A 26,041-nucleotide genomic window follows, 5' to 3' on the forward strand; every position below is an offset into this window, starting at 1 on the left:
CTAATGATTTCATTATTTAAAGCGGAATGTAAGACGGAGGGGGAGAGTCTCGCCTAAGGAGCTAATAAGCAGTTACCTCTGGAGAAAGAGATTGACTATAATGAATAAATAGGGAGCACGGTGATTTAAACAAACGTCCCCAGAACAGGACAAAAAAAAAGGAGTCGGCAGTGCTGCCTGCCTGCCGGCCAGCCAAGAGCTGATGTGAGCAGGAAAGACGTCTCCGGCAAGCCACCATCATTTGTAAACTCCTGGCTAGTACGCCAGGGAGTCTGGAGAGCAGATGGCGCTCTTCACGGGGCAGATCCAAGTCCTCGGGGAGCACGGCTCAGCCCCGAGTCAGAGGCCAGCACTGGCCTGTCGTGACACTGTCCGAGTGCCTGCAGGCAGGGGGAATGCATCCCAATGAAGGAAAGGACGGCAAGGACCAGGTTAGCTCTGCTCGGGCTGCTATTTTTCATTATAAATGCAGATAGTTGAATGTGGGGCCCACCCCCCGATGCAACCTCTCGCCTTCCATCGCAGATCCTTTTCATTTGGAGGTGTTTTTGTTTGTTTTTACCAGGATGCTCTCAATATCTAGAATTGGCTACTCAGGACTTCTTGTTGGGGTCCCCAATGGGTATAGAAGCCCAGAGGCAGGAGGTCCACTGGGGGTGCTCTGTATTGCCATGTCTCATTCATTATGGCATCCCTGGCACAAAGGACCCTCTTATTAAATTCTGTTGAACAATGTCTCTTCTAACCAACTACTCTTTAAAATTTACAGTATAAACTCTTTTTAAACTTAGCATCTCTCCTATAGGACATGAAGTAAACTGGAATCTGATGTTCTAATGACTAATTAGGGTGCCTTCATTTTCCTTACTCTGTATCTTGAGGCTTTTTAGGGAAGACATCGCTAAAGCTTACAATAAAAGTACAGCACTTATTTTTTAAGATCCAGCCCAGTAAACCTTGGTGCAATGTATTTAGTTTGTTTAATCTCCTTAGTTTACAGGAACCATACTTACACTGTGCATGCTTAAAGGTAATATTTGAGTTAAATGCTTGCTTAGCTTGGTTGAGAATACTTCTCCTTGGTGATTGTTTTGTACTTTTTCAAGAACTAAGAGTAGGATAAAAAAGATTTTGTTTGAGTCTCTTTGATAATAGAGTGAGAGGCAAGCATCTATTGGTATGTGTCCAGGAATCCTGATATATAAGAATGGAGTTTGAGAACAATTAGTCTCATTTTTTCCCTCCAAAGCATTCTTTTTATGTGGTAAAAAACACATAACATAAAATTTACTAGTTTAACCATTTTAAAGTGTTCAGTTCAGTACTGTTAAGTATATTTATGTCATTGTGAAACAGAACTTTTTCATCTTGCAAACCTGAAATTCTGTACCTATTAAGTGATAACTCTTCTTTCCCCCGTCCCCCAGCCCCATCGACTATCTTTCTACTTTGTTTCTATAAATTTGACTTTTTTAGATACCTCATATAAGTGGAATCATAGAGTATGTCTTTTTGTGATGGGGTTATTTCATTTAGCATAATATCCTCAACATTCATCCATGTTGCAGCATGTGTCAGCATTTCCCTCCTTTTTTTTAAGGCTGAATAATATTCCACTGTATGTAGAGAGCACATTTTGTTTAGCTGTTACTTCCACTTCTTTGTCATTGTGAATAATGCTGCTATAAATATGGGTATGAAAATACCTCTTCAAGACACTGCTTTCAATTCTTTGGGATATTCAGAAGTGGGATTGCTGGGTCATATGGTAGATCTATTTTTAATTTTTTGAGGTGTCTCCATACTGTTTTTCATAGCAGTTGCAGCATTTTGCAATCCCAACAGTACATAAGTGTTCCAATTTCTCCACATCCTCACCAACACTTGTTCTTTTATTTATTTAAAAAAAAAAAGTATTTATCTTAATGAGCCTAATGGGTGTGAGGTGGTATCTTATTGGGGTTTTGATTTGTATTTCCCTGATTAGTGATGTGGAACATCTTTTTATATGGCTATTGGCCATCTAACTATCATCTTTGGAGAAATGTCTATTCAAGTCCATTTAGTGATTGAGCTATTTGGCTTTTTAAATACATTTTTTAATTGATTATAGAGAGAGAGGAAGAGAGAAGGAGAGGGAGAGAGAGAAACATCGATGAGAAAGAAACATCAGTTGGCTGCCTCCTGCAGGGCCCTTCCTGGGGATCTAGCCTGCAACCCAGGCATGTGCCCTGACCAGGAATTGAACTGGCGACCGCTTGGTGCATGGGGTCATCGCTCAACCACTGAGCCACACCAGCTGGGTGAGCTATTTGCTTTTTGTGGTTGAGTTAACCCTCACCTTCAACTTCAGACCAGGTGTCTTCTGCCAGGGCTCTAGTTCACTGTTAGTTTTCCTTTGTCTCTAGCTTTTATTAATGCACCCAAACTAACCAAAGTCCTCAGCCTCACCCTGAATACTTTCTTCACTTCAGGCCCCGCTACAGGAGCAAGAGCATGCGGCTGTGGAAGGCTGCTCTGGGCGGCGAAGGAGGTAATGGAACACCCCCTTCCTGCCCACGCCGGCTGCTCCTAAGGGATAGCATGAGGTTAAATTACTGAGAAGGTGAGGAAAAGGGGGAAACAATGACCGAATGAAATGTAAGAAAATTTAGGGAGCTGGCTTGAAAACATGGAAGGTAGTAGTGGGGGCTTAAATGCATCACTATTAGTAAACAGACTATAGCAGCTAGCCCCATGACGCTGCGTGAAAACTACACACACGCATGTGGTTCAGGGAAAACCCTCTTTGGAATTTTCTACTTACTCAGTCCATGTAACTAGTTCAACGATTTAAATTCTAAAAAATTGTCCATTATATTTTTCTAGCTAGGAAAAATGATTGTGATGATTTTTTAAATGACTTTCCTGTTATTTTCCCTCCCTCAGTGCCTAGAAAGTATGGTTTGGGAGCTTTATTTTTTACTTCGGGTGCGTCCTATGAGTTTGCTCACTGCTCTCCGAGCACCTCAGTCACCAGGCCACCCCTCTGCGCACAGAACTGGCCGAGATCAGCCGCACGAGAGGCCCCGAGTGTGAGAGCACAGGGTGAGCAAGAGGAGAGCAGACCCGGGGACGATTCTCACGCTAAACTTAGCAGAAGTCAAACAGCGCCCTACCAGCACACATTCAAAGCCTGTTCTGAATAAGTGTCATTCTCAGAGAAAGTCATCTATAAATAAAAAAGCTCCCCACGGCCTAGACAGGTGGGGAAGGCAGCGCAGGACGCAGTGAAACAGCGTAATATCACATTCCAGTTTCTTGTTCGGAGGCACAGAAACATTGAGCTCCAGCAGCATCCATAAGGCAGAGGGCTTCAAACATACACAAACATACCTGGACCCGGGGCCAGCCAAGCAACATGGATCCTTCACAAGACCAGAGCCATTGTTCCCCCCCAGAAGCACATCCTGGAACACAAGAAAGGCGCAGCATTATTACCGACGCACTTACCGAGGGGGCGGGGGCAGGAAGGGGCTAGGCGAGCTATTGGAGGCCTACTATCCTCAGGCACCAGGGGGCGCTCTCCTTACTGCCCCAGGTCACCCTCAGAGCCCCAGGAAGCACTGTGAATCCCCTGCGCAGCGGAGGAAGGCGGCCCAAGGTCTCACCTCCCCAAGGTCACAGGGTCAGGGCTCGGATTCCAACCTCAGTCTGTCTCACCAGGTGCCTCTCCTAACAAGGGCATTTTCTAAGCGAGAGAAGTCTGATAATTATCTCCGAGGTTCAAAACGGCCGCTCTCCTTGAAATATGATGAAGAAAACTGATTCAAAGGGCCAACCTTTTGAAATAGCAGCAGGGAAATACAGGAGTTGACAGGATAGTGCATGGAATTTAGCAAAAATCTCCGATGCTTTGAGCTGTAATTCCAGAGGATCTGAATCTGACGTGTAATCAGGTTGAAATATGTTCTCGCCGGGGAAAGGGTTTCACCCATGTGTAACATCAATATCTCTGGGCCTTGTCAGGCGGTCATTACTTGTTTCCTTTTGCTTTTAATAAGGGTATTATTGGTTTCCTGAAAGGGTCCTAGGTCAGTTTTTGATAGTGTAAGGTTTGACCCATGTAAATAAGTCCTGGATGAAGACAATGTTGCTATTGATGATAAAACACTTAACTCTCAATTATTTATGATAGTAGGAGAAAGGTAGAAAACAAAAATTAAGTCTATACATTATCTCTAAGTTTCAGCAATTATTTAATCACTTAATCTGTCCAAATATCTAATTGCTTTCCACCCCCTTTTCCTCCCCCAGCCAGTGGCACAGGTACTAATAAGTAGTAAAAAGCCAAAGGCAGTAGGCACAAAGAAAAAACAAACACCTGAATATTGTTAGTAACTGCAGCTATCCCTTACTGGGCATTTACTGTGTGCCCGACACTCTGCTAAATCCCTCACAGTCCTCAATTTATGAGCCTGGAGTTGCCTTAGGCAGGACGTTTCTCCTGTAATTTAATCTATAGCAATGGGGAGAAGAGAGGTAATTGCAGCTCAGAAAGGTTAAGTATTTTACCCACCCACCCAGTTCAGTAGGCAGAGGAGCCAGGATTCAAACCATGATCTCCTCAAAACACAGGACCTTTCTTTGGAATTTGAGCAAGCCGGGTGGAAGCTGAGTGGATGCAGTCAGACACCAATGCTCTGAGAGAAAGGAATTCTGGACGCCTCTGATTTGCTCAGTGACCACTACAGGGAATGGGAATTCCTGCTCTCCAGGAAACCTTACGGTCCTTTTAAAGTCCTTCCCCGTTGCACCCCCCCCTTCCCCCGTTGACGTGAATGTGCAGCTTTGCCAATAATTAATTGGGAAAGCCTCTCGGTCCCCTTTAAGCTCCTAACCCGGTGTCACTTTTAAATATAGTTTCCCATTTTGTTATTTCCTTTGAATTACAGTATGAGCTTCAGTTGACATTTATGTGAGTGTGTGTAAAATAAAGGGAGTTAGACCCAGTAATGGTCTCTTGTGAGAACTCTCTAAAGATGCCTGCCTATCAAAATACCATGTGGGCAGAAGGAAATGCCTTCCCAACCTCGTGAAAGCCAGAGGAGGTACATTTCTGCTGCACTTACTTGCTTTGCTTAGGCAAAGAAGAGCTGATTTTCTATAGCCTGGTAAGAAGTACATCAGTTTCTGCAGGGCCCTGTACTTACAGGGCAGTTTAGAAAAAAAGCTATGGGAGGAATACCAGGTAGAGTTATACCAAAGATACTTATTAAATGTCGGTTTGTTTTTGTTAATTATCTCCGACTTCTGATGACGGACTTACTGGTTTTTATTCTTTATGAGGCACAGCATACTTAAAACTGTAGACCCAAAGCCTGTTGAATCCCAATCCTCGCTCTTGCTTTGGGCTCTGAGCTAGAAATCCTAATATCGCCGTGACCAGTGAAACATGAAGACAACCCTGTTCATCTACTTTGGAATGTCAGTTCCAAGTGTCTGCTAAAATGAATTCAAAATCCATTTGAAAAATCTTAAAATGTTATTAAAAAGGTAGATAACACTGACGAATAAATGTTACAATGAAATCAATTCATTGGCTGAAGTTTTACATAGAAGATGTTTAACTCTCACTTCCCTACTTGTCCCCCAGCCTTTTTTATTCAAGGAGGCAGCACTGTAGTAACTTGAAGACTGGAGTCAGAGAGTGTGGGGTCAAAGCCTTGTTCCCACTACCTTGGGCAAATTTCTTACCCTTTCTGGGCATCATTTCCCTTATCTGTAATACAGAGATAACAACTGTATCTAACTCTTTGCATAGATATAAGAATTTCGTGCTTATAAAAAACACTTAGTACAATGACTGGCACACAGTACACATTTGATTATTAGTAGCGATTTGTAATTTTACATTTTGTGGAAAGTTGATTCTGTTATTTATCCACAAGCTTGAATGGGTTCTTGTTGAGAGGTGCTTTTAAAAATGATTTACAAGCTGCATTCTCCAGAATCCAACACTAAGGTTCCACGCACGCATTGAGCCATTTCCTCAGCAATTAAATGTTTGGCGTGCCATCCCATGGTGAATGTGTTACATATCAGAAACAAAGGTCTCTGAAAATCCAGTGAGAACCAGAGAAGCCTCTAACTCAGCATCTGGAAAATAAATTTCCCCACTAGGAATCTTATTTCTTCACAGGTTTATTTTTATAGCCTCTGCTACATTTTAGATCTATGCAATGAAGAGGTGTAAATTTCCGTCTCGAAGGCAGAAATGTTAGAATATTTTTCTGCAGGACCCAGCTACTTAAAAAAGGTTAAGTTTGTTCCAAAGTCTCTAAAAAGTAGGAAATAAGCAAGAATTTGTTGTGCCCTTCAGCTCCATTACTACTAGCCATTTGTTCTGCAATTGCACCTTCGAAATGAACAGGAATTAAAGGCGAGGTAATGGGAGGCTGTGTGTTTCAGAGCGGACACAGCTGGCAAAGGAGAGGCCCAGGCTGCTGAGCGTCTGAGTAGGTCTCAGGGTACACGGGGTGGCAGCCTTCTGCAGTTATATTTCAGGCCCAACAATAATCAATTCCATAAGCAGAGGAATTTATTTCCACGCTGACCTTGTTTTGGAGGCAGAAACTGTCCTCACAAACTTTTGAAAAGGAGCTGAAATCCCTGTCCAAAGCTTGTAAAATCCTGCTCTGTTAGCATCTGGCTGGAAGGAGCAAGGAGCATTTGTTCAGGATACCATGGGCTGAGCCAGCACCAGAAATAGACTTCATATTTTGGGTTTAACTCAGGCAGATGATCTCTATGGGGTCACTTAATTTCACAGAGTTCTCTAATGCTGAGATGAGAAAAATTATTATTTAATGCCTCCACAAAAGCTGAAGGATAATGGTGAAGTTCCTGGATCTTTTTAAAAAAGAAAAGAATATAATATTTTAAATACCGACAATAATTATGTGGTGAGACTAGTTTTGATTTGTTTTTAACTAGTTCTACAAATAAGGTAGGTGATGGCTGTATGAAGAAAATGGATCAGACACTGCCAAGGACCAGGCGCCCGGGGCAGGCCAGGCCTGGCTGCAGGTGGGGGAACGGAAGGAGGAAACTCAAGAACACGGTCTTGGCAGAATTACAGTCTGGGGGACGGTAACCTATTTTCAGAATTTGTAGGCACAAAACAGCACAGATAAAGTATTTCATTTTGCAACAGTTTCCTCCTCTGGTATCATATTCCCCATATTAAATACTATCTAAAGAGGGTACTCTTTATTGAAGAGGGTGCCTAAGTAATGTTCTGTGTTTAGCTGCCTTTCTAAAAAGCGTTTCAAATAATATAAAGTATGTAACTGGGTTTGGAGGAGCCTGCACCACCTGTGTTTTAGCTCTATTTCCCAGTCTGCCAGGTCTGAGAAATATTTTGTGGGGGGAAGGCGAAGTAACATGCGCGCCTGGTTCCCCAGGAGAAAATAATGCCATCTAGTGGTGGATGAAACAACAACAGTAATAAAACGGGAGGAAGATCCAGTTTTGGCCTAAACCATTGTTTCCTTTAGCACATGAGGAGCAAAATGAAGAAAATGTTTGTTCTGCAAGGCACTACAGGACTGGAGCCCATCAAACTAGCTGCAATCACACGTTATGTATATGGATTTGAAAGTTTTTTAGTGTCCTGGCCAGGTAGCTCAGTTAGTTAGAGCATTGTCCCGATAGGCCAAAGTTGTGGGATTGATCCCCGGTCAGGGCACATACAAAAAACCACCAATGAAAACATAAATAAATAAGTAGAACAACAAATCAATGTTTCTCTCTCTCTCAAATCAATAAAAAAGTAAAAGTGTTTTAGTGGTAGGATAAGGAGTGGAAATTACCTCTTCATTCTGACTGGGGAAAATGGCTTTTGAAGTCTTATGGAGGATTGCTTCTATAGATTTTTTTTAAAAAAATTTTTTTATTGATTTCAGAGAGAGGAAGGGAGAGGGGGAGAGAGAGAGAGAGAAACATCAATGAGAGAGTCATTGATCAGCTGCCTCCTGCACGTCTCCTCCTGGGGATCGAGCCCGCAACCCAGGCATGTGCCCTGACTGGGAATCGAACCCCGATCTCCTGGATCCTAGGTCGATGCTCAACTGCTGAGCCACACCCAGCTGGGCTTCTATAGATTTTTGTGTGTGCGAGTTTACATTGGGGAGAAAGTATTTCTGAGTATTCCTGAACAGGAAATACCTGGGAGGGTGCAGCATTTTCTCTCAGAAGGCTGTGTGTATGCATGTTTCAGAAGCAGTCCTGTAAACAAACGTCTCAGGCAGTAATGACTGAATCTTTGTCTGAAACTGATTCCTCTAAATACTGCGTCCCACACACAACCTCCAATCCTTGGTCAGCATCTGTCCTTGCCAGCCTGGTTCAAATCCCATTTCCCTCAAGAGAAGCTCTCCCAGTCCCCTCAGAACTCATCACTTTCCCTTCCGTAGCACTGCTCCCAAAGCCTTCGCCAGTTGTGTTAGTTTTTACATTTAAGAATACATTCCTTGCTTAGTTGTGAACTCCAGAAAAGCATGAGACTTACTTTCCTTTAACCCTGTAATACAGTGCTTTTCATACTAATATGCTCTACACATGCTTGCTGAACGACTGACTTCTCTGCCAGGAAAAACAGATTTTTGAGAAAAGGGAACGGAGGGGTGGTCTCACCTGTGCTAACATATATGGGAATTCCTAATATCCCCTTAGGTGGGAAGGAAGGGAGCCCTGAGGGAGGCCACTGACCTGCAGTGGAATGGGGAGCTTGAGGATGGGCTAAGAATTAGGGAAATTAATTGCCTCTTGGGAGTCAGAGTGCTCAGGTTCTAGTCCTAGCTCTGCCTGAAATTTCCACTGGAAAGCTCTTCACAATCTTTGCACAGTTTAGAGCCTTTATTAGAAAACCCTTTTATGTGAGAACTGAAATGTCTGTGATTCTCCTTTCCCACCAGGATCGTGCACAGAAAGAGCTCTGATGGGTCAGAGACATGGGTTTGATATGTGTAACAAACTCTACTGCAGGGGATTACGTGAGGATTAATGAGATAATAAATATAAAGCACACATAGTTGAGGGCCTGGGACTCAATAATCTTTCAAAGTCATTAATTTCTATTTTGTAAATGCCAAAGTCCAACGGAAACACAGAGGGGGTGCAAAGCTAAAATTTAAAACTCGGAGACAGCCTCTATTTCTTGAATTAAAAAACCAAAAAACAAAGAGCAAACAAAAAAGATAATCCCTCACTTTTCCTAACGTGCCCTGAGAGGTGAGTGACTTCCTAAAATGAGGTAATTATGTATAATGTCTGTTACACGTACACACAAACATACACAGAGATACCTATGTAAGATACATGTATCTATTTAAGACATCTATGCAGCTATACGAATATCCGCACTTTGCCTCTGTAAGGATACCAGATAGGGGCACCGAGAAAGAAATTCTCCCCTGCAAACAAACGCTCCTCTCCCGCATGAAGAGGGCACTGCATGGGAGGAGGGGTCGGGGCAGCAACAGGCTGCAGGGCCCGGCAGCCGAGGGCCCGGCGCGCTCACCTGGAGCTTCTTGTGGGTGGTGGGGGAGGACCGCGACCTCGCGTGGACCGGCACCGCCAGGAAGTCCGAGCGCTCCAGCAGGTCCTCGGCCGACTTGGACTTCCCGGCCCCCCACGAGGAGGGCTCCCCGGGCGTCCTGCCCACCGTGGGGGTGCCCTTCGGCCCACCGCTGTCAGCGCCGCCCGGCAGCTCCCTCGGGGCCTGGTCCCCGCGTCGCCTCTCCCCCAGGAGGCGGCCGCCCGCGAAGGAGCCGCTGCGGGCTCGGGCCCCGCGCGCCGGGTCCCCGCCGGCCGGCAGGGGGGCGGCCTCCCTGCGGGGCTGCAGGCTGGGCTCCCGCAGCGAGCAGAGGCTGGCGGCGGCCGTGAGCGCGGGGCGCTCGGGGGCGCCGGGCTGCGGGCGGGCGCCGTGGGCGCGCTCGCGCGGGCCCGGCTCCGGGGGGCCGCCCCCCGCCGTCGAGGCGGGCCGCCGGCCGGTCTTGCGCTGGATGTAGTCGGCCAGGGCGCTCTGCTGGAACTGCCTGAGCTCGGGCCCCGACAGGCTGAGCGTGGAGCAGGCCCGGCCGTCCCGCTCGAAGACGCGGCGCCGGTCGGCCACCGAGCTCTCGGCGACGCGCGGCCCCTGCGGGCGCGGGCCCGGGGGCGCGGGCGCGGGCTCCTCCCAGACGCCCACCTCGTTCATCTTCTCGGGCTCCGAGTAGGAGCGCTTCTTCTGCTCGGGGGTCAGGCGCCGGCGGGGGCCCCTCCGGGCGGCAGGGGCCGCGGGCCGGGCCGGCTCGCCCTCGGCGGGGGTCACGCTGTGCCGCTCGCGCGGGGTGTGCGGGGAGGCGCCGGCCGCGGCCTCGGGGCTCCGCAGGCCCACGTGCGCCGAGGCTGGGCGCGGGCGCCAGGGCCTGGCAGCCGCGGCGGCGCCCGGCTCGAGGTCCCGGCGCTGGAAGGAGGTGGCGCCCAGGACGCGGCACTGCGCGTCCTTGATGCTGTTCCGGTAGGCGCGGCTGAACGGGGCGTCCAGCGCCGGGGCCTCGGGCGAGCCCGGCCCGCGGGCCTCCCCCGCCGCCTCGCCGGGGAGCTGAAAGGTGCTCTGGCTGCGCAGCAGGCGCGCGTCCCGCCGCGGGGGGTCGCTGCCGCGCACCGGGGGGCCCCGGCTGCCCTCCGCGCCCCTCTTCGGCGGCTGGCCGCCCGGCTGCCGGGAGACCTCGTCCAGCTTCGGCTCCCCGTTTCTGAAGTGGTGCTCCCCATCGCCCAGGGGTTCCGTGGGTTCAGGAAAACGGACGCTGGCCCTGGTCTCCTGTAAGTCGCTCCGGGAAGGGCTGGGAGCCGGGGCCGTCTTGATGGGCCTGTAGTGATGGCCATTGACGGAGCCGCCCAGGCTCGGGGGCCTCTGGCGCCCCTGCTCCCTCTGCTCGATCCTGGACACCTGCTCCAGCACCGAGCGGGGCGGCTGCCCGGGCTGCAGGGCGCAGGGGCCGCCGGAGCCGGAGCCCAGCCGCCGCCGGCCCAGGCTGGCCGTCTGCTGCTGGGCGGGGGAGGGCGGCGCCTCGGGCCCTGGGCCGGGAAGGGGGAAAGGGGCCACAGCACCGCCTCTCCCCTCGGGCCTGGGGTAGGAAACCGGCCTGTCCAGATGGCTCCTGTGATCCGGAGCAGCTCTGCGCCCGGGGCCCTCTGCCTTGGGGCTGCCGCCCAGCTCCAGGGCGCTCTGCCTTCTGAGGCTCTCAGGAATGTTCTGAAGAGAGGAGAAGGCGGCCTTGGTCTTCCCAAAGCTGCCAGATGGGCTCTGGCTTAGGCCTCCCTCCAGCCCCTGCGGGAGGTTGGCATTGTGGTCTTGGAGGCCGCCCTCCCACAGCTCCCAGGGCCTGGAGGGTCTCTTGTCTTCGCCCACTTGCCAGGCCTGAGCCTGAGGGAACTGGAGGCGGTGGCAACTGGAAGATGGTTTGCTGCTGTGGGGGCTCCTCCTCTCACCGGGATGTGGGCTGTTGCCTTGGAGAGGGGTGAGACGCTGCTTCAGGGCGGAGTGCTCCTCATTTTCAGGCACTGAAGGGAAATGGACTTTGTAGGGGACACATTTGGCTGAAGTTTCAAGTGTTCCCTCTCCTGGGGACAAAGATTCATGTTCTAGGGGTTGGTGGGAGGCAAACCCAGGTCTGCTGGATCCATTCTGGTTCCCGTTCTCATCTAGGACAGTCATCCTGCCACAGGCGCCCTGAGGAGTCGAATATCCACTCTCCTTGGCCAGCGCGGGGTAGAGCGTGCCATTACTGCTTGCGGGGGGCTGAGGCGCCTGGGCAAACTGTGGCTCCAGGGAAGGTACCGGGTAGATGCCAGTGGGCAGCAGAGGTAGGCCCGGCGGGGCCTTCGGGGTGCAGGTGTGCTTGGGCCTCACCGGGGGGCTGCTCTCTGGACTCTTCTCTAGCACAGTATGGAGCTGCTCCTCTACGACGGGAGGTCTCAGGGCGCCAGAGGAGTTTGCCTGAGGCCGGCAGAACCGCTTCTGGTCAAGGCTAGACCAAGAGCTGGGCCGCTCTCTGTGCCGAAAGGCTGCGTAACTGTCGCTTCGAGCTGGGGGCAGAGGGGCGCCCACTTTAGGAGGCAAGTTGTCAATGGCAGACTCCAGGGGACTGGGACACTGCTGGCTCCAGGACGGGGACGGCGCTCCTCTGCCCCGAGGAACGGTAGGCGCCCTCTCACAGCCCTGCCTGTCTGCCGAGGCGTGGGCCGCCCTCCCCTGGAGAAGCAGGGCTGAAGAGTTCACCTCGTACTCTGCGGAGACTCCCCTCTGGGGATCATAGACCGTCTTGACGTAGCGAATGTCTGCCTGCCTCATCCCTTCCAGCAGGCCACCTCGAGCAGAAGCGGTGTCCATGGAGCCCGAACGCTCCCGGCCCGAGATGCCAGGGGGTGGGTACTCTAGGATGCTGGAGCTGGTGGAGAAGGAGCTGTACGCCGAGTCTCTCTTGTTGTGGAGGTGGCTGAGCTGGTCGATGCTGCTGGTGGACTTGGCAGGGGAAAGAAGATGGCAGGCTGGGCATCCCCCGCTGGGCTCCAGGCTCTCCATGCTCCCCTGGGAGCTGCACGGGTCAGGGCTCCGCCTCAGACAAGCATGGTCATAGTTGGAGAGGTCGCTTGTAGAGGAGCTGGAAGAAAGGAAGACAAAGAAGTCAGCACTACCGAGCTGTTATCACTTAGGGCTTAGGCACAGGACTCCGCTTATAAATGTACTCTGGTGCAAGATGTTTGGTTTTTGGAAGGCGGGTGAAAAAAGCCATATTTGGGCCTCGCTCTGCCTCCCTGTGCACCGTCACTGGGAGTAATTGCCCAACACTGTAACCTGCGTGTGCCTCTAATTAATCACTCGGGCTTGCACGGGGAGGACGGGAGCACGGAAGCAGCCACGCAGCCTCCAGGCACAGGCACCACCCTCCCATGATTTGCTCTGTGCTAGAAACGACGGTAAGTGCCAAGACCTGCGAGGTGCGGGAGGAAAGGTGATGGGCACCGAGATATTGTGTCTCTCGGGCTGTTTGTGGGAAGAAGGGGAGGAGCTTAGTGACTAGGCACGTGAATGGATGAGGGAGACTCTGTGTGCACATGTATCTGTTTTTAGTTAATATCTTTCCTTTTTATGGAATTGAAGGCCTTGCACCCTGGCAACCTTCCTGGAATCTCAATTGTGCTGGAGACAATTTGTTTGTGCTGAGAAAGCTAAACACAAAGCTGAATGAGAGGAATTAAGAGTCAGGAAAAGCTGCTGGGACAGGGAAGGAGAGCGAAGCTTTGTAAGAAGTCTCAGTCACGGAAGTCCATCACCTATGGATGACCTCCCGAAGCCCGAGCACAGCCTCATACATGTAGGAGGTAAGACCGCATTTACGAGCTCCTCCGGGTGGTTTTCAGAGCCTAGCTGGGGGAGGAGGGATGACTCTCAATCCTGGCATTGTACACCCTAGAAAGTTGCCTCAAAACAAAATTACTTATAATTAGCTTTCATTATAAACTCAGAATATACTTCACCTAGCATGTTGGGGAGGGAAGGGAATACAGGAAGGAGTAAGTGGTTCAAAAATCAAACAGCAGTCTCCATAGTTCAAATGTTTATGACTCACTGTTCTCTAAAGAAGGGTACATCACTAGGAGCTCTTGCCTAAGAGTTTCCATTTTTACATGAATAGGCACTTACTATTAATACTCATGGAGCTATTATTATATTTCTAGATCTCATGTTAGTAAATATGGTGTTTTGGTGGCTGAATATGTGATGATGCTTTATGGCTGGCCTGTCTCCAGAGTATATGACAAGAGACTAGACGGACCACATTCTGAGTCAAAACTGGTGCTGGAATTCAAGGAAATGAAGACTACAATTTTAGCAACTAACCTCAAGAATGTAACTTTTCTATATCAGGAAAAGTCAGCTTACTGAATGGAGCATCCTGCTTTGAGAGAGACAGGTATGAAGTCAGGAGAGAAAGGGAGGCAATAGCTCCTGAGCCAGCCAGATTAGTGCAATCAGCCCTGTGCTCATGGCATGGGATATGTCAATGCCAGATTTTACAACCCCCCCCCATTCCCCTCTAAATGAAGAAGCTGTATTAAAAATGCACATGATAAAGTTCAGTTGAGGATAATCCCATCTGAACCACTTATGCTTTCCTTTATCTCCTCTAAGAAGATTCAGAGCAAAAGCACTGAGCGGAAGTAGAAGCGGTAGATCCCATTAGGCTGTTACACTCACCAATTCCATGTAGGTGGCAGACACTATTTAATCCAACTGCCAAGAATCTTAATAGTCTTTCACTGAGAAGACAATTCAAATCTAACTTAGGGACACACTTAAAAATTACAGTGAGTAAATGGATGGATTAACTGAAACACTCACTATTGAGTGGGAAGAGGTGCTAATCACTAACATATCTCAAAATATATGTGGTGTCTAGAAACATGAAATCACTGGTATACACATTTCTAGCCAGGCAGAGCAAGGCTAGAGTGGGTTCCATCTTGTAGCTAAAGGAAACTTCTCTCACTGAACATCAGGTGGAAAGCATCACACAAGGACTGTGAGGTGCTCTTCCCTGCTACCCAGGCTCTGTCCCTTCAGAATCCCCATTCCCAAGCTGACTGGGGAATATGACCAGTAACATATGCCATGCCAATGGGTGCCCTGACCTCGCCCTCTAGGAACAACTTCTCCCACCCCCTTCTGGAAGTAGTATTTTTTTTAAAACTTTTTTTTGTTACTCACCTGATATTTTTTCCATTGCATTTTTAGAGAGTAGAAGAGAGGGAGGGAGGGAGGAGGGAGAAAGAGAGAGAGAAACATTGATGTAAATGAGACACATCAATTGGTTGCCTCCCACATGTGCCCCAACCAGGGCCCCGGGATCTAACCTGCAACCCAGGTACATGCCCTTGACCGGGACTCGAACCCATGACCCCTCGGTGCACAGGCTGACACTCTAACCATTGAGCCGCCCTGGCCAGGGCTGGAAGTAGTCCTTCTGACACCTTTGCCATTCCTGTTTCCAAGGGGGCACTCTTACTGGTGGGTAAGAACTTGGAACGAAGGTTTTCAGTCCTATACAGATAGCCTTACCCTCAAGATGAACGCGTCAGAGTTCTCACTGTGGTCTGGCTACTTTTCCAACCTCACTTTCTATCGCTTTCCTTCTTGCTCACGGCACTCCAGCGTGGCGGCTCATTACTAACTGAAATCCATGAAATACAGTCCACCTCAGATCTCAGGGCCTTTGTGCTCACTGTTCCCACCACAGAGTGCTCTCTCCCTGGCTCACTCCTTCCTTTCGGTCTCTGCGCCAGAGCACACCTTCCCTCCTTGCTCCGTCACACTGCTTTCTTTTCTCCAGAGCACTTACCATGCTTGACATTACATAATATCCCTTTGATTGTATGAAAGAGACTTCAATCAAAGCAAAAATGAGACAATGTTTGGGAATTCTGTGGTAGATACATGGCGTTCTTATGTTACTCTCTATTTCTTGTGCTTAAGGGTATTTTCTACATACTTTAGACCCAGCAAAGAGCACAGAACAACTGCATGAAGACATCTCCTAAAGTGTGTTTACAGAAGATTAATTCCTTAGATGATCAAATATGTTTCAAAAATACTGGGCTAAATAAGTTAAACAATTTTATTTACTGCAAGACGTCCGAGTCTTCAATAAACTATTGTTCATGGGATGTTCTGAAAGGAAAACATGCTAAGCCTGCTGTTATCTAAACTTATTTGGCCCTAAAAACTTCTTCCAAGGGGCATTTTCTGGGTTATTACTCCATGGAGCACACCTTGGGAAACAAATAAAATTAGAGGGTGGGAGCTTTTTATGCCTTTTTCATCTGAAACATAGTGCGTACTCAGGGGGCATTTGTTTGAGTGAATAAGCCAATGGGCAGGTACAGGTCCCCGAGTATTGATACTGTTATTTCGTCCTCTTAGGGGACTGGGCTACGAGACTTTCCGCAGTCCCTTCTAAAGTACTCTAATTCTTTAGGGCTGCTGAGTGAGATTTCTGCAGGACAGCAAATGACAGTGACGAGGGTCTGACCCAGAGCAGCAGAAACACAATGTCAGCGAAACCCCAGATCCGAACCAGCTTGCGAAGAGTTAAGTGTTCAGCCTCGGATTTCTCCCTCCCCCTCTCTGGAGCTCCCCCATTCTCCAGCTTCCTAAGGGGAAACAGATGCGGAAACTTAGGCGAGACTGGGCTGCCTGGAGCTAAAGGGGGGCTGTGGGAGGGATGCCGACAGACTGACTGGGCACAAGAGACCGCTAGGTGCCACTGTGCTCCTCAGAAACACACCTGGGGCCTCCCGAGCCGCAGCTGCCCGGGCCAGACCCTCGCAGATCAGAGCTGGGAGCGAAGGCCTCTGCCAGAGCCGCAAGCCCCAGGCAGGCACCGAGCAGCAATCACGGGTGATTTGTGCTGGGGTAGGAGAGAGTCCGCATGCGCCACATGTGGGGTAACCCGAGTTCCCTTTCTCCCTCCGACCCCCACACAGTGCTTTCGGGCTGACAGTCATTGCGCCGGGGAAGCTGTTCTGAAGGGTGAATTAGAGGAGCCGGGTGGTGGGTGCAGGAGGGGCAGACCCACCTGCCCGAGCCCCTCTGGAGGCTGGGCTGGGAAGCAGGAGGCGGAGAAGCGGCCTTCAGAATACTGCACTCGGAGGTCAACTCCACGGGTCTCCTGAGGCCCCCTGGAGCCCACCGTAGTCACTGTAAGCAGTTATTCTAAGCACCGGATGCAGTAGTCTTATTTCTGCCTTTGGGCCAGCGTGTTTTTTAGGTTGCAGTGTGACTTCAGATTTAGGGCCTCCTAAGGTTAGGGGTTAGGAGGCTCCAAGGGCCCCACTGTTTAGGGCGCTCTGTCGACACACACTTGCATTTTATTTTATTTTAATTTTATTATTAGTTTTTTTTAATCTTTACCTGAGGATAACTTTCCCATTGCTTTTTATTCTTTTTTTTTTGGAGAGAGAGTGAGAGAGAAACATCGATGTGAGAGAGAGAGACATTGATTGGTTGCATCCCACATGAGCCCTAACCCGGGCCAGAGACAGGGCCTGCAACCGAGGTGCGTGCCCTTGGCCGGAATTGAACTTGGGACCCTTCAGGCCACAGGCCGACACTCTAACCATTGAGCCAAACTGGTCAGGACCACACTTGCATTCTGTAAGTGTCTGCTGGTTTATGCCATTAACCTTGAGGTTCATTACCAGGTTTTACTGTAAGTCTTCAGCCTTCTTAGTGCTTATTATGTTCCAGGAATTACACTAAATGTTTTACATGCTATTTTGTTTAATCTTCACTATGCTCTGTTAAGATACATAGTATTGATTTCATTTTACAGACGAGGAAACCAAGATCAGAGACGTTAAACAATTGGCTCAGGCTCAGGCAGTAGGAGGTGGAGTTGAGATTTAAGCCTACGTCTGACCCAAGTACCTTAGTGATGCTCTCCTTCCTTCACACCGTTAGCCCCACACACCTAAGCTTTAAAGGCCTTCGACACCTGCGTGCAACGCGCAAAACCACTGTGCCTGGTGCAGGGTGGGCCCTGCAGGGGACCTGTTCTCCGGGCACAGATGGCCAGGATGGTGAGGGTGAACTCTTTCAGGGTTACTGGGAGGGACGTGGGGAAGGGAGAGGAGTGTCTGTGACGAGGAGGGGAACCAGGATATTCTCTCTTCCTGTGGTTTGACGCCTGCCCTAATAGGCCGGGAGCCATGCCCAGGGAGAGGTCTAAGATTTAACTCTTCTTTTGACCGGACATGAGTGTTAAGGGTTCTGAGTCCTGGCCTTGCCAAGTGCACAGCCGTCATCTGTTAGTCAAGCCGTCCTTCCAGAAGCTGCCCTCCACTCCCCCACATCAGCACTTGCACCTCATGTCTATGCAGGAGCCATATTTCATGACCCTCCAGCTTCCCTGCCATCACCCTCAGCAAGCCCTTCCAAAGTGATAAAGCAACGGAGCCTGACTCTTGGGTCAGGAGATGAATTCCAGTCTGTGTGGGTTCAAGTCTGTAATAAGTGCAGGGGATGCTGACGCAGCTTTTGCTTTACTGTGTCTGGGCGGTCAGGTTTGGCTCCTTCTCCCAGTCCCTGTCATATCTGACTAAAGCAGAAAGGACATTAAATGCTGATGGAAGAAGTCTGTCAGATTTTCTAGTGTAGTGTTGTAATGTGTCATTGAGAAAGGTCTGAGAACCTACAGACCCAATAAATATCTGAAATAGCTAGCCAGCGCTCAAAATAATTCTGTCCTTGCTCCACACCAGTCTGCCCGAGGATATCAATGAGCCATACACATGTCAGGAATTTCAAGAGCAAGAGGAAGGTAGTGGGGAGAGAGATTTAACACTCAGGGTGAATGGAAGAAAGTGTTCTCCAAACAGAAGAAAATGTTCTTTTGGGGAACAGGACACTTGAAGGAAAGAAACCCCTGGGTCTCAGGTTTGGCCACTTACCTGGAATGGTAGCCTTGGGGCCAAGGAGTGCCAATCGTGCCCTGAGATATTTGCATCATGCTGGCATTGGGTTGGTTCTCCCCAATTCTGGTTGAATGCCAAGAGTGCGGTCGGCCTGCAGGTTCACTGCGCCTGGGGAGACAGGGGGGCCCTCAGCAGCAGCCTTCTCAGCTGAGTCTCTTCACCAATGTGATATGCGTTTGGAAAAAGCCTCCCTCAGAGATTTCAAAAATCAAGTAAATAGTGGAAAGTAGGTTTTAGTGCTGATTTATCTTACTAACCAGTTATTCTCTGCTTTGCTAACATTTTCATTTTCATTTGGACACAATTTCAAACTCATATAAAAATGTAGCAAACTTACATTTGTGTGAAGAATTCCCACACAACCCTCGTGTACTGTTGGTAAGAACGCAAATTGGTATAGCACTAGGGAAAACAGTATGGAGGCTCTTCAAAAAATTTAAATCAGAACTACCGTATAATCCAGCAACCAACTTCTGGGTATATATTCAAAGAAATTGAAATCAGGATCTCGTAGCAATACCTGCACTCCCATGCTCATTGCAGCATTACTCACAATAACCAAGACATGGAAACAATCTAAATGTCCATCAACAGATGAGTGGATTAAAAAAATAATTTAAAATGTGGTGCTATATATATATTTGATGGATTACTATGCAGCGAGGAGAAAGAAGAAAATCCTGCCATTTGCAACAAATTGAATGGATCTCAAGGGCATTATGCTAAGTGAAATAAACCAATCAGAGAAAGACAAATACTGTATGATCTCTCACTTATATGTGAAATCTAAAAAAGACAAACTCAGAAAATAAACTGGTAGTTACCAGGTGTTGGAGGGATAGGGGAAACAGGGAAATTTTGTTCGAAGAGTATATAATTCAAGTTAAAAGATTAACAAATTCTGGGATCTAATGTACAGCATGGTGACTATAGCTAATAATACTGTAACATGTGCTTGAAAGTTGCTAAGAGAGTAGAACTGAAATGTTCTCACCACAAAAAAGAAATGGTAACTATGCAATGGGGTGGAGGTGGTAGCTAACCCTATGGTGGTGATTATTTTTGCAATTTATAAATGCATCAAATCAACACATTGTACACCTTAAACTTGCACAATGTATCAATTATCTCAATAAAGCTGGGGGGAAGAGAATTCCCACATCACCTTCACCTAGATTTCCTACATGTTAACATTTTATGCTTTATTAATTTAAAGCACACAAAGTTGCTTTGGTCTTTCTTGGCCTTGGTTTATCAATATATAAAGGCAGGAGCAATAATTCTTTCCCACCTCCCAAGGAAAACGCTTCCTGGGGATTCTGAAGTCCTCTGTCATATAGCCTGATGCTGGATAAATGCTATTACTTTAATTTCTTGGTAGGAACTACATAAAAACCAGCAGCGACCTCGGTGGCAACACTGCTCCAAGCAGTACAAACAAGATGCTCTCCAAAATAGTTTCTCATTTGGCAAGTCAGTGACTTCAACTTCTAAACATCCTGCCCTTATAACACAAAGAATGGACAAAGCCAATGGGAGAAAGTGGGTGTCCCTCAGACTGCAAGACTGAAGAATGGATTTGGGACGGAGAATTACACTACTATAGAAGGTCAGAGTCCAGAGAGTGGCTGTGCTTTATTTTTGGCAGAAAAGTGAGGTGAGCTATCAGGCATTTCATGCTGAACACTTTTAACTGCAAGACTGTAGGGGAATTTTCCTGCAGTTTAGAAACACTTAGGAGATCCAGGAACCCACTTTGATATGTTGAAGATAAAGTTGCATGTCCATCTATTATTTTTCTATGAAAAAATAAATTGGCTTTTGTAATATAAATGAGAAATCATTCTCTTGATGCCAAAAAAATTTCAGGTGCTAAGTACATCAGAGTAATATCAGCCCAGTGTCAGGAGACTTAGGTGCTCACCCTGAACTGGTTACTAGCCTGCTGCATGACCCTGTGTAAGTCACTCCCCCACCAAAAGCCTTCGTTCATCTAAAAGATGACATTAATCAAAGAGGCTGGGTTAACCTCATTTTAATGTGAAATAACTTTTAAGATAAGGAAACACTGAAGGATGTGCCAAGAGGGAATGATTTCAAAGACTTAAGTATATTTCAACTCTGAAGAGAGGTTATGGTGATAGGAAAATTGTTTTGTGGGATATAGACACATAAGATCTTCAGCAGTCAGTCAATAAATATTTATTGAAAACAAGGAGTCTATAGTCTTACCCACTCTGAATTTCCTCATCAGTAAAAGGCAGATTATAACTATTATTTTTAGTGTTTTTGTGAGATTTAAAAATGAGATAATGTACTTGGCCCACAGTAAGAGCTCAATAAATGTTGAATATAATTATCCTCAATCATTCATTATTAATGAGCTGCTAAAGACTAGAGGCCAGGAAGACAAATCAATCAGAGAGATCTAAAATGTAGGACAGAAAGGGGAGAAAGCAGCTGAGTGAGGGGTGGAAGACAGGAGAACAAGCAGGGATTCTTGATGGCGACGAGTCCCGTAAGATACTGAGGGTAAATACTGTGGCAGAGCCTGGAGGACCCCGGCCATGCCTGAGCGGCAGGGAGCTGCTGGGCACTGGCGGTGACAACTGGCCAGGGAGGTAAACACAGGCTAAGAGGGAACAGACCGTGCTCGCTTGGAAACTAGGAAAGAACTGAAGAGTATTCCCACAGCTGAGCTAAAGAGGGAAGTAGGGTGCAAAACCAAGAGACCAACAACGAAAGCCAATACATTACGATCCGTCTGTCTCCTTGCCCCCATAACTCCCTAATCCTTCTAACGGCCCAGGGAACCCATGCCTCGGGTTCAGCACTGCCCCAAAGGTGAATCCGTCCTGTTCTCAGAGGAGAATCGCGGAGCCCTAGATTAATGGCCCAGTGTCCTAGCAGTTTGGCATTCTTGCTGCAAGCCCGACTCTGACCTTTGATGCCCAGCTCCCCAGAGACGAGGTTCTTCAACCAGCTCCTCAAAGCCAGCCACCTCCCTCGAAGCCCAGTTCCTCACTGACTTAGATTCCTGCTTTATCATTCACTTAAATCCAGTGATTTGAAACCCTTCCTGGTGCCCCAAGCCCCTCTGGGGCTGGTACAAATCACAGGTCCCTGAGTCCTGGCATCAGGGTTCAAACCCAATTACAAATGACTTCAAGTACTCAGTTAATGTTACTGATAATTATACAGGAAAAACCCCCAGCACTTAATAAAAAAAATAATGTCTCTTTCTCATGAGGCACCTGGAGACATTTCACATGGGTACAAATGAACCAAATGGGTCCAAAAGACATAAGAGAAAAGACAAACTGCCCGCTTCCCGCCCAGTGTTGGGCAGGCCCCTCTCTGTAGCAGGAGGCTGGTCCTAAACCAGGCACTGGCCTCGAGAAGCTGATGGGCCCGAAGCTGATGGGCGCGGTGAACTCGCACCTGGGTGATAACAGAGGGAGGCCCTCAGCAGCTTCATCCCCAACGGTGTCTGTCCAAACCCGGCCAAAAAGACTGGGGCCGATAAGCGTTTCCCACCGAAGGGAAATGGACAGGCCCCGGCAAGTTCCACGGCCTCCAGAGGACGAAGGTCCCGCTGCAGTCGTGGAGAGGACGCGGGAGAGGACGCTTACCGCACTGCAGCCGCCAGAGAAGCCCTGTGCCTGCAGTCTCAGAGGAGAGAGGAGGCGAGGTGCCCCGAGGACAGTACAGTGACCCGACCTCCCAGCAGCTGGAACACCGCCCTGGGAAGGACCGCGCGCTTCGCAGAAAGTCCCGAGTCAGTGTCTGACACGCAAGGAGAGACTGTGCGCGGCCAGTGAGGAGGACGGGAGCGTTTCTCCTGGGCGACGGGAAGGCAGCTTCTCTCTGCGCTTCGGAGACAAGGGCAAGGCTGTCCTTACAGGGAAGCCGTCCTGCCCTTTCCCGTTTCCTTCCCACTCACCCAGGACGTACAGACCTTCTACATGTCAGCCACCAGCCGGCACCGGGGATACAGATGATAAAGTGCCATCAGCCCCAAACGAGCCACAGGAGAGTGGACGGGGCAGCCGAGTAAACTGCTGACCACAGTGTGACTGGTTCTGTAGGAGACCCGGGCCCGGGCTGGGGAACGCAGGGGTGGTGCTAACTCGGGGGTTCGCTCAAGGAGCCTCGCTTTTAACTAACTCACGTAAGACTTCTCCAGGCGGACGGGGGTAGGAGAAGAAAGGAGAGGCCACCAGGCAGAAGACACGGCACGAAGAATGCAGAGGAGCGTGCCAGGCCCGGCACGGGCGACGGGAGCCCCTGGAGCAGAGGCGCTGGGTGAGGGAGGCGAGGCCGGAGGGGCCAGCTCTCACCCGCCGCCAGCGGGCCGGACAGGATCGGGGCACTGGGAGTCACCAGGACGCTGGCAGGGACGTCACTTCCGAACGTGAGTTTCAGGAGGGTGTCGCCAATCACGGAAAGAATGAACCTGAGAGGGGCGAGACTGGCCGCTATTGCACTGGCCGAGTGAGTGGCGCGGGGTGGGCCCCAGGCGGCGAGCTTGAGGAGGTGGCGGATCTTAAAGTCACCCAGGAGGCCAAGTGCACCCGCCTGGGGGTGCAGGGGTGCAGAGGAGCGTGTGGTCCGGGAGGAGGGATGGCCTTGTGTGTCTAGAGTGGTGGTATTATTAGCCTGTATAAAGCGCTGTTAGGTGGGGGTCGAGGGACCGGCTCGCGCGGGGGCATGCGAGTGTCAGGCGGCTGCGCGGCGTCCGGTGGAGGTCACGGCAGGCAGCAGGGTCTGGGGGCTGGAGCCTGGGCTGCGCGCAGAAAGGCAGGAGCCACAACACAAGGCCTCTGAGAAAAGGCGTTTTGCTTGGGGAGGATGCACAGGGAGACGAAGGAGGTGGCGTGAGCATGGCTCTCCGAGGGCTCTCGCCGTTTAGGGGAAGGGGCGCTGGGGGAAAGCCCCAGGAGGCCTTTCCAGAGAGGCGGGAGGTAAACTGGGAGCGTATGGGGCGCTTCGCAGGCCCCTGGTGGGGGCAGAGGCGCCGTGGGTTCCTCCAGCTGCTGCGGGAGCTGAGCCCGTGGGACCGGCCAGCCAGCGAGCCGGGCGCTGCAATGCCGGGCAGCCCCGCTGACGTGGGCCTTGTGAGTAAGAGAACATGGGGACAGCAAGGCCATTAGAGAAACAGAAGCACCTGGCTCTGAAGGCAAGAGGGTGGCGGCTGGAAGACCGGAGGGTGGCAGGGAGCGGAGGGTGTTGTTCTGTTTTGTTTAACAGTGAAAGTATGAGCAAGTGTCCGACGGAGAGTGAACACGCACGGGACAGAGAGGATGACTCGCCTCACGAGGCGGGAGGGACAGCATTCGGGCACCGGTGGAGGTGGAGGTGCAGCCTCCTGTGGGGTGAGGCGAGTCCCACTGAGATGAGCGGGAGAGGGTGAGGCCCTGAGGCTCACAGGGTGCGGGGAGGGAGTCCGGGGACTCGGCAGCCAGCCCTCTACTCCCCCGACGCCTGGAGGAGGGACAAGGGAGGGGCGATGGGTGGGCTGGGGCGCGAGGGGCAAAGTAAACGGACTAGAGGGGTTGAAGCGATTGGAGACGTTTGAAAGATAATTACTAAGATGAGGTCCCTGCCCTGCAGGAGCGGACCGTCTGGCAGGGAGACCAAGTGAGTAATTCCTACAGGAAATAATAAATCGTAAAGAAATACATAAACCAGTGCCAAAGACATGCAGAGCCAAGGCAGGAAACCAACCTGGGGAGCTGGTATCTGCTGGCCCTGGGGTGGGGTGGGATGGGGTTTATTAGGTTTCATCACAGGTCTGATACATTAAGAACAGCGATTTTGAAACAAATCAAAAAGTCCTAAAAAAAAAACCCAAACCAAAAACCAATCCAACGACACCCTTTCTTTGGGCCTCAGAACATATGTTGAGAAAAGGCTTCAGAGATAAATCTTTTGTTTTATAAGACTCTTCCAAATGTACACTTAAATGAAAAAAAAAACACACACAAAAAAAACACCTGAAAAGATGATCTAAATACAGCCCAGCTCTGCTACCTTGCTAGGGGGCGTATACGTGGGTACAACCTGAATAAAGGGCAGTTTGGCAGTAACTAACACAAAAATTGTTTACATAACACATCTATCGAAACACAACCTGGATGCTCATCAGTTCAAATAGCTAAGTCAGTGTGGTGCATCCACATAATGGAATATTTATGTGGCTGTCTTAAAAAATGGAATAGCTTTAGACATACTGATATGGAAATACCTCTAAAATGTACGGTTAAATGAGAATAGTAAGGTACAGAACTGTGTGTACAGTATCCTGCGGTATGTGGGGGAAAACCCACATAATCACCTAATGTAAAGAATACTTCTGGGCCCTGGCCTGGAAGCTCAGTTGGTCAGAGCATCGTCCTGATAGGCCAAGGTTGTGGGTTCGATCCCCAGTCAGGGTACATACAAAAATCAACCAATGAATGTAGAAATAAGTGGAACAACAGATCCATGTTTCTCTCTCTACCTACCCTTCCCCTACCTCTAAAATCAATTTTAAAAAGAATATTTCTGTAAGAATATTTGAGAAACTAAAAACAATGACTGCCTTGGGGGAAGAAGAAAACTTATTTTTCACTCTATTTCCTTTTTTAACTTTTGAACTGTGCGCCATGTACATGTGTTACCTATTAAAAAGCAAAGTATTTTTAAAATAGCCTTTCGTTTTAAAAATATACTTCATGAATCTTGAGATACCCAAAAAAGTCAAACAGCTGTTTATTGACTTTCTCAATGATGCAAACAATGTAATAAGCATTCCTAAAGGGCACGGCATGCTTTTCACATTTTGGGATCACTTTGATCTTAAGAGGATAAGGAAATATTCTGAAAAAGGACCTGACATCATGAGCATACCAGTAAGAGTCAGAAGACGATTTAATTTTTAAATGGAGCAAACTAAGTTTTGTGTGTGGGTGTCACTCAAACAAAGCCCTTTTGTTACATTCCCAACCACAGACAAGGAAGCTCTTCTGCGTGGGATGGTAGGCTGGTGGAACTGGAACTAGTAAGTGACACGATGTCCTTCTTCGATGATCTTGCCCTAACACAGAGAGACAGAATGCAAAGCATGTTTCCGAGAAATCTACAGTAAAGCAGTTCAGGCATCAAGCAGTATTTGTCGATCACCTACAATGTGCCTCGCACTTGCCGAATTATAGTTGGAGCCCTGGGAGGTCACAGATGGTCTTGAGGAGGTCATACTCTTGTTGGGGAGCCGTAGATGCAAGAAAAAGTACTAAACAGAATCAAGAGTATGACTCATTCAGAAAATATTTGAGTGCCTACTAAGTAAACAAGCGCCATGCTAGGCACTGGATCTTTATCTATAAGATACGGGACTTTTAATGAGGAAATGAGGTAAGTAAGAAAGATTAAGCAACTTGTCCACAGTGACCAGAGCCGTGAGGACCGGAGCTGATATTTACATGCGGCATCTGCCCCA

The 26,041-nt window shown here is 49.0% G+C and overlaps 1 protein-coding gene across 1 annotated transcript in view; it reads right to left on the reverse strand.

Annotated features, from left to right (window-relative positions):
* Positions 1–26,041, reverse strand: part of SHROOM3 (shroom family member 3) — a 192,955-nt gene that overhangs the window by 20,868 nt on the left and 146,046 nt on the right. Inside the window, exons 4-6 of the mRNA XM_087825918.1 lie at positions 18,538–18,669; positions 9,563–12,689; positions 3,376–3,449 (exon numbers count right to left, since the gene is read on the reverse strand). Of these exons, the coding sequence (XP_087682044.1) occupies positions 3,376–3,449; positions 9,563–12,689; positions 18,538–18,669 (3,333 nt within the window). The remainder of the gene's footprint in view (positions 1–3,375; positions 3,450–9,562; positions 12,690–18,537; positions 18,670–26,041) is intronic.

Source organism: Miniopterus natalensis, chromosome 1 (assembly GCF_054644295.1).
Source record: "Miniopterus natalensis isolate mMinNat1 chromosome 1, mMinNat1.hap1, whole genome shotgun sequence".
In the NCBI taxonomy this organism is placed as follows: Eukaryota; Metazoa; Chordata; class Mammalia; order Chiroptera; family Miniopteridae; genus Miniopterus; species Miniopterus natalensis.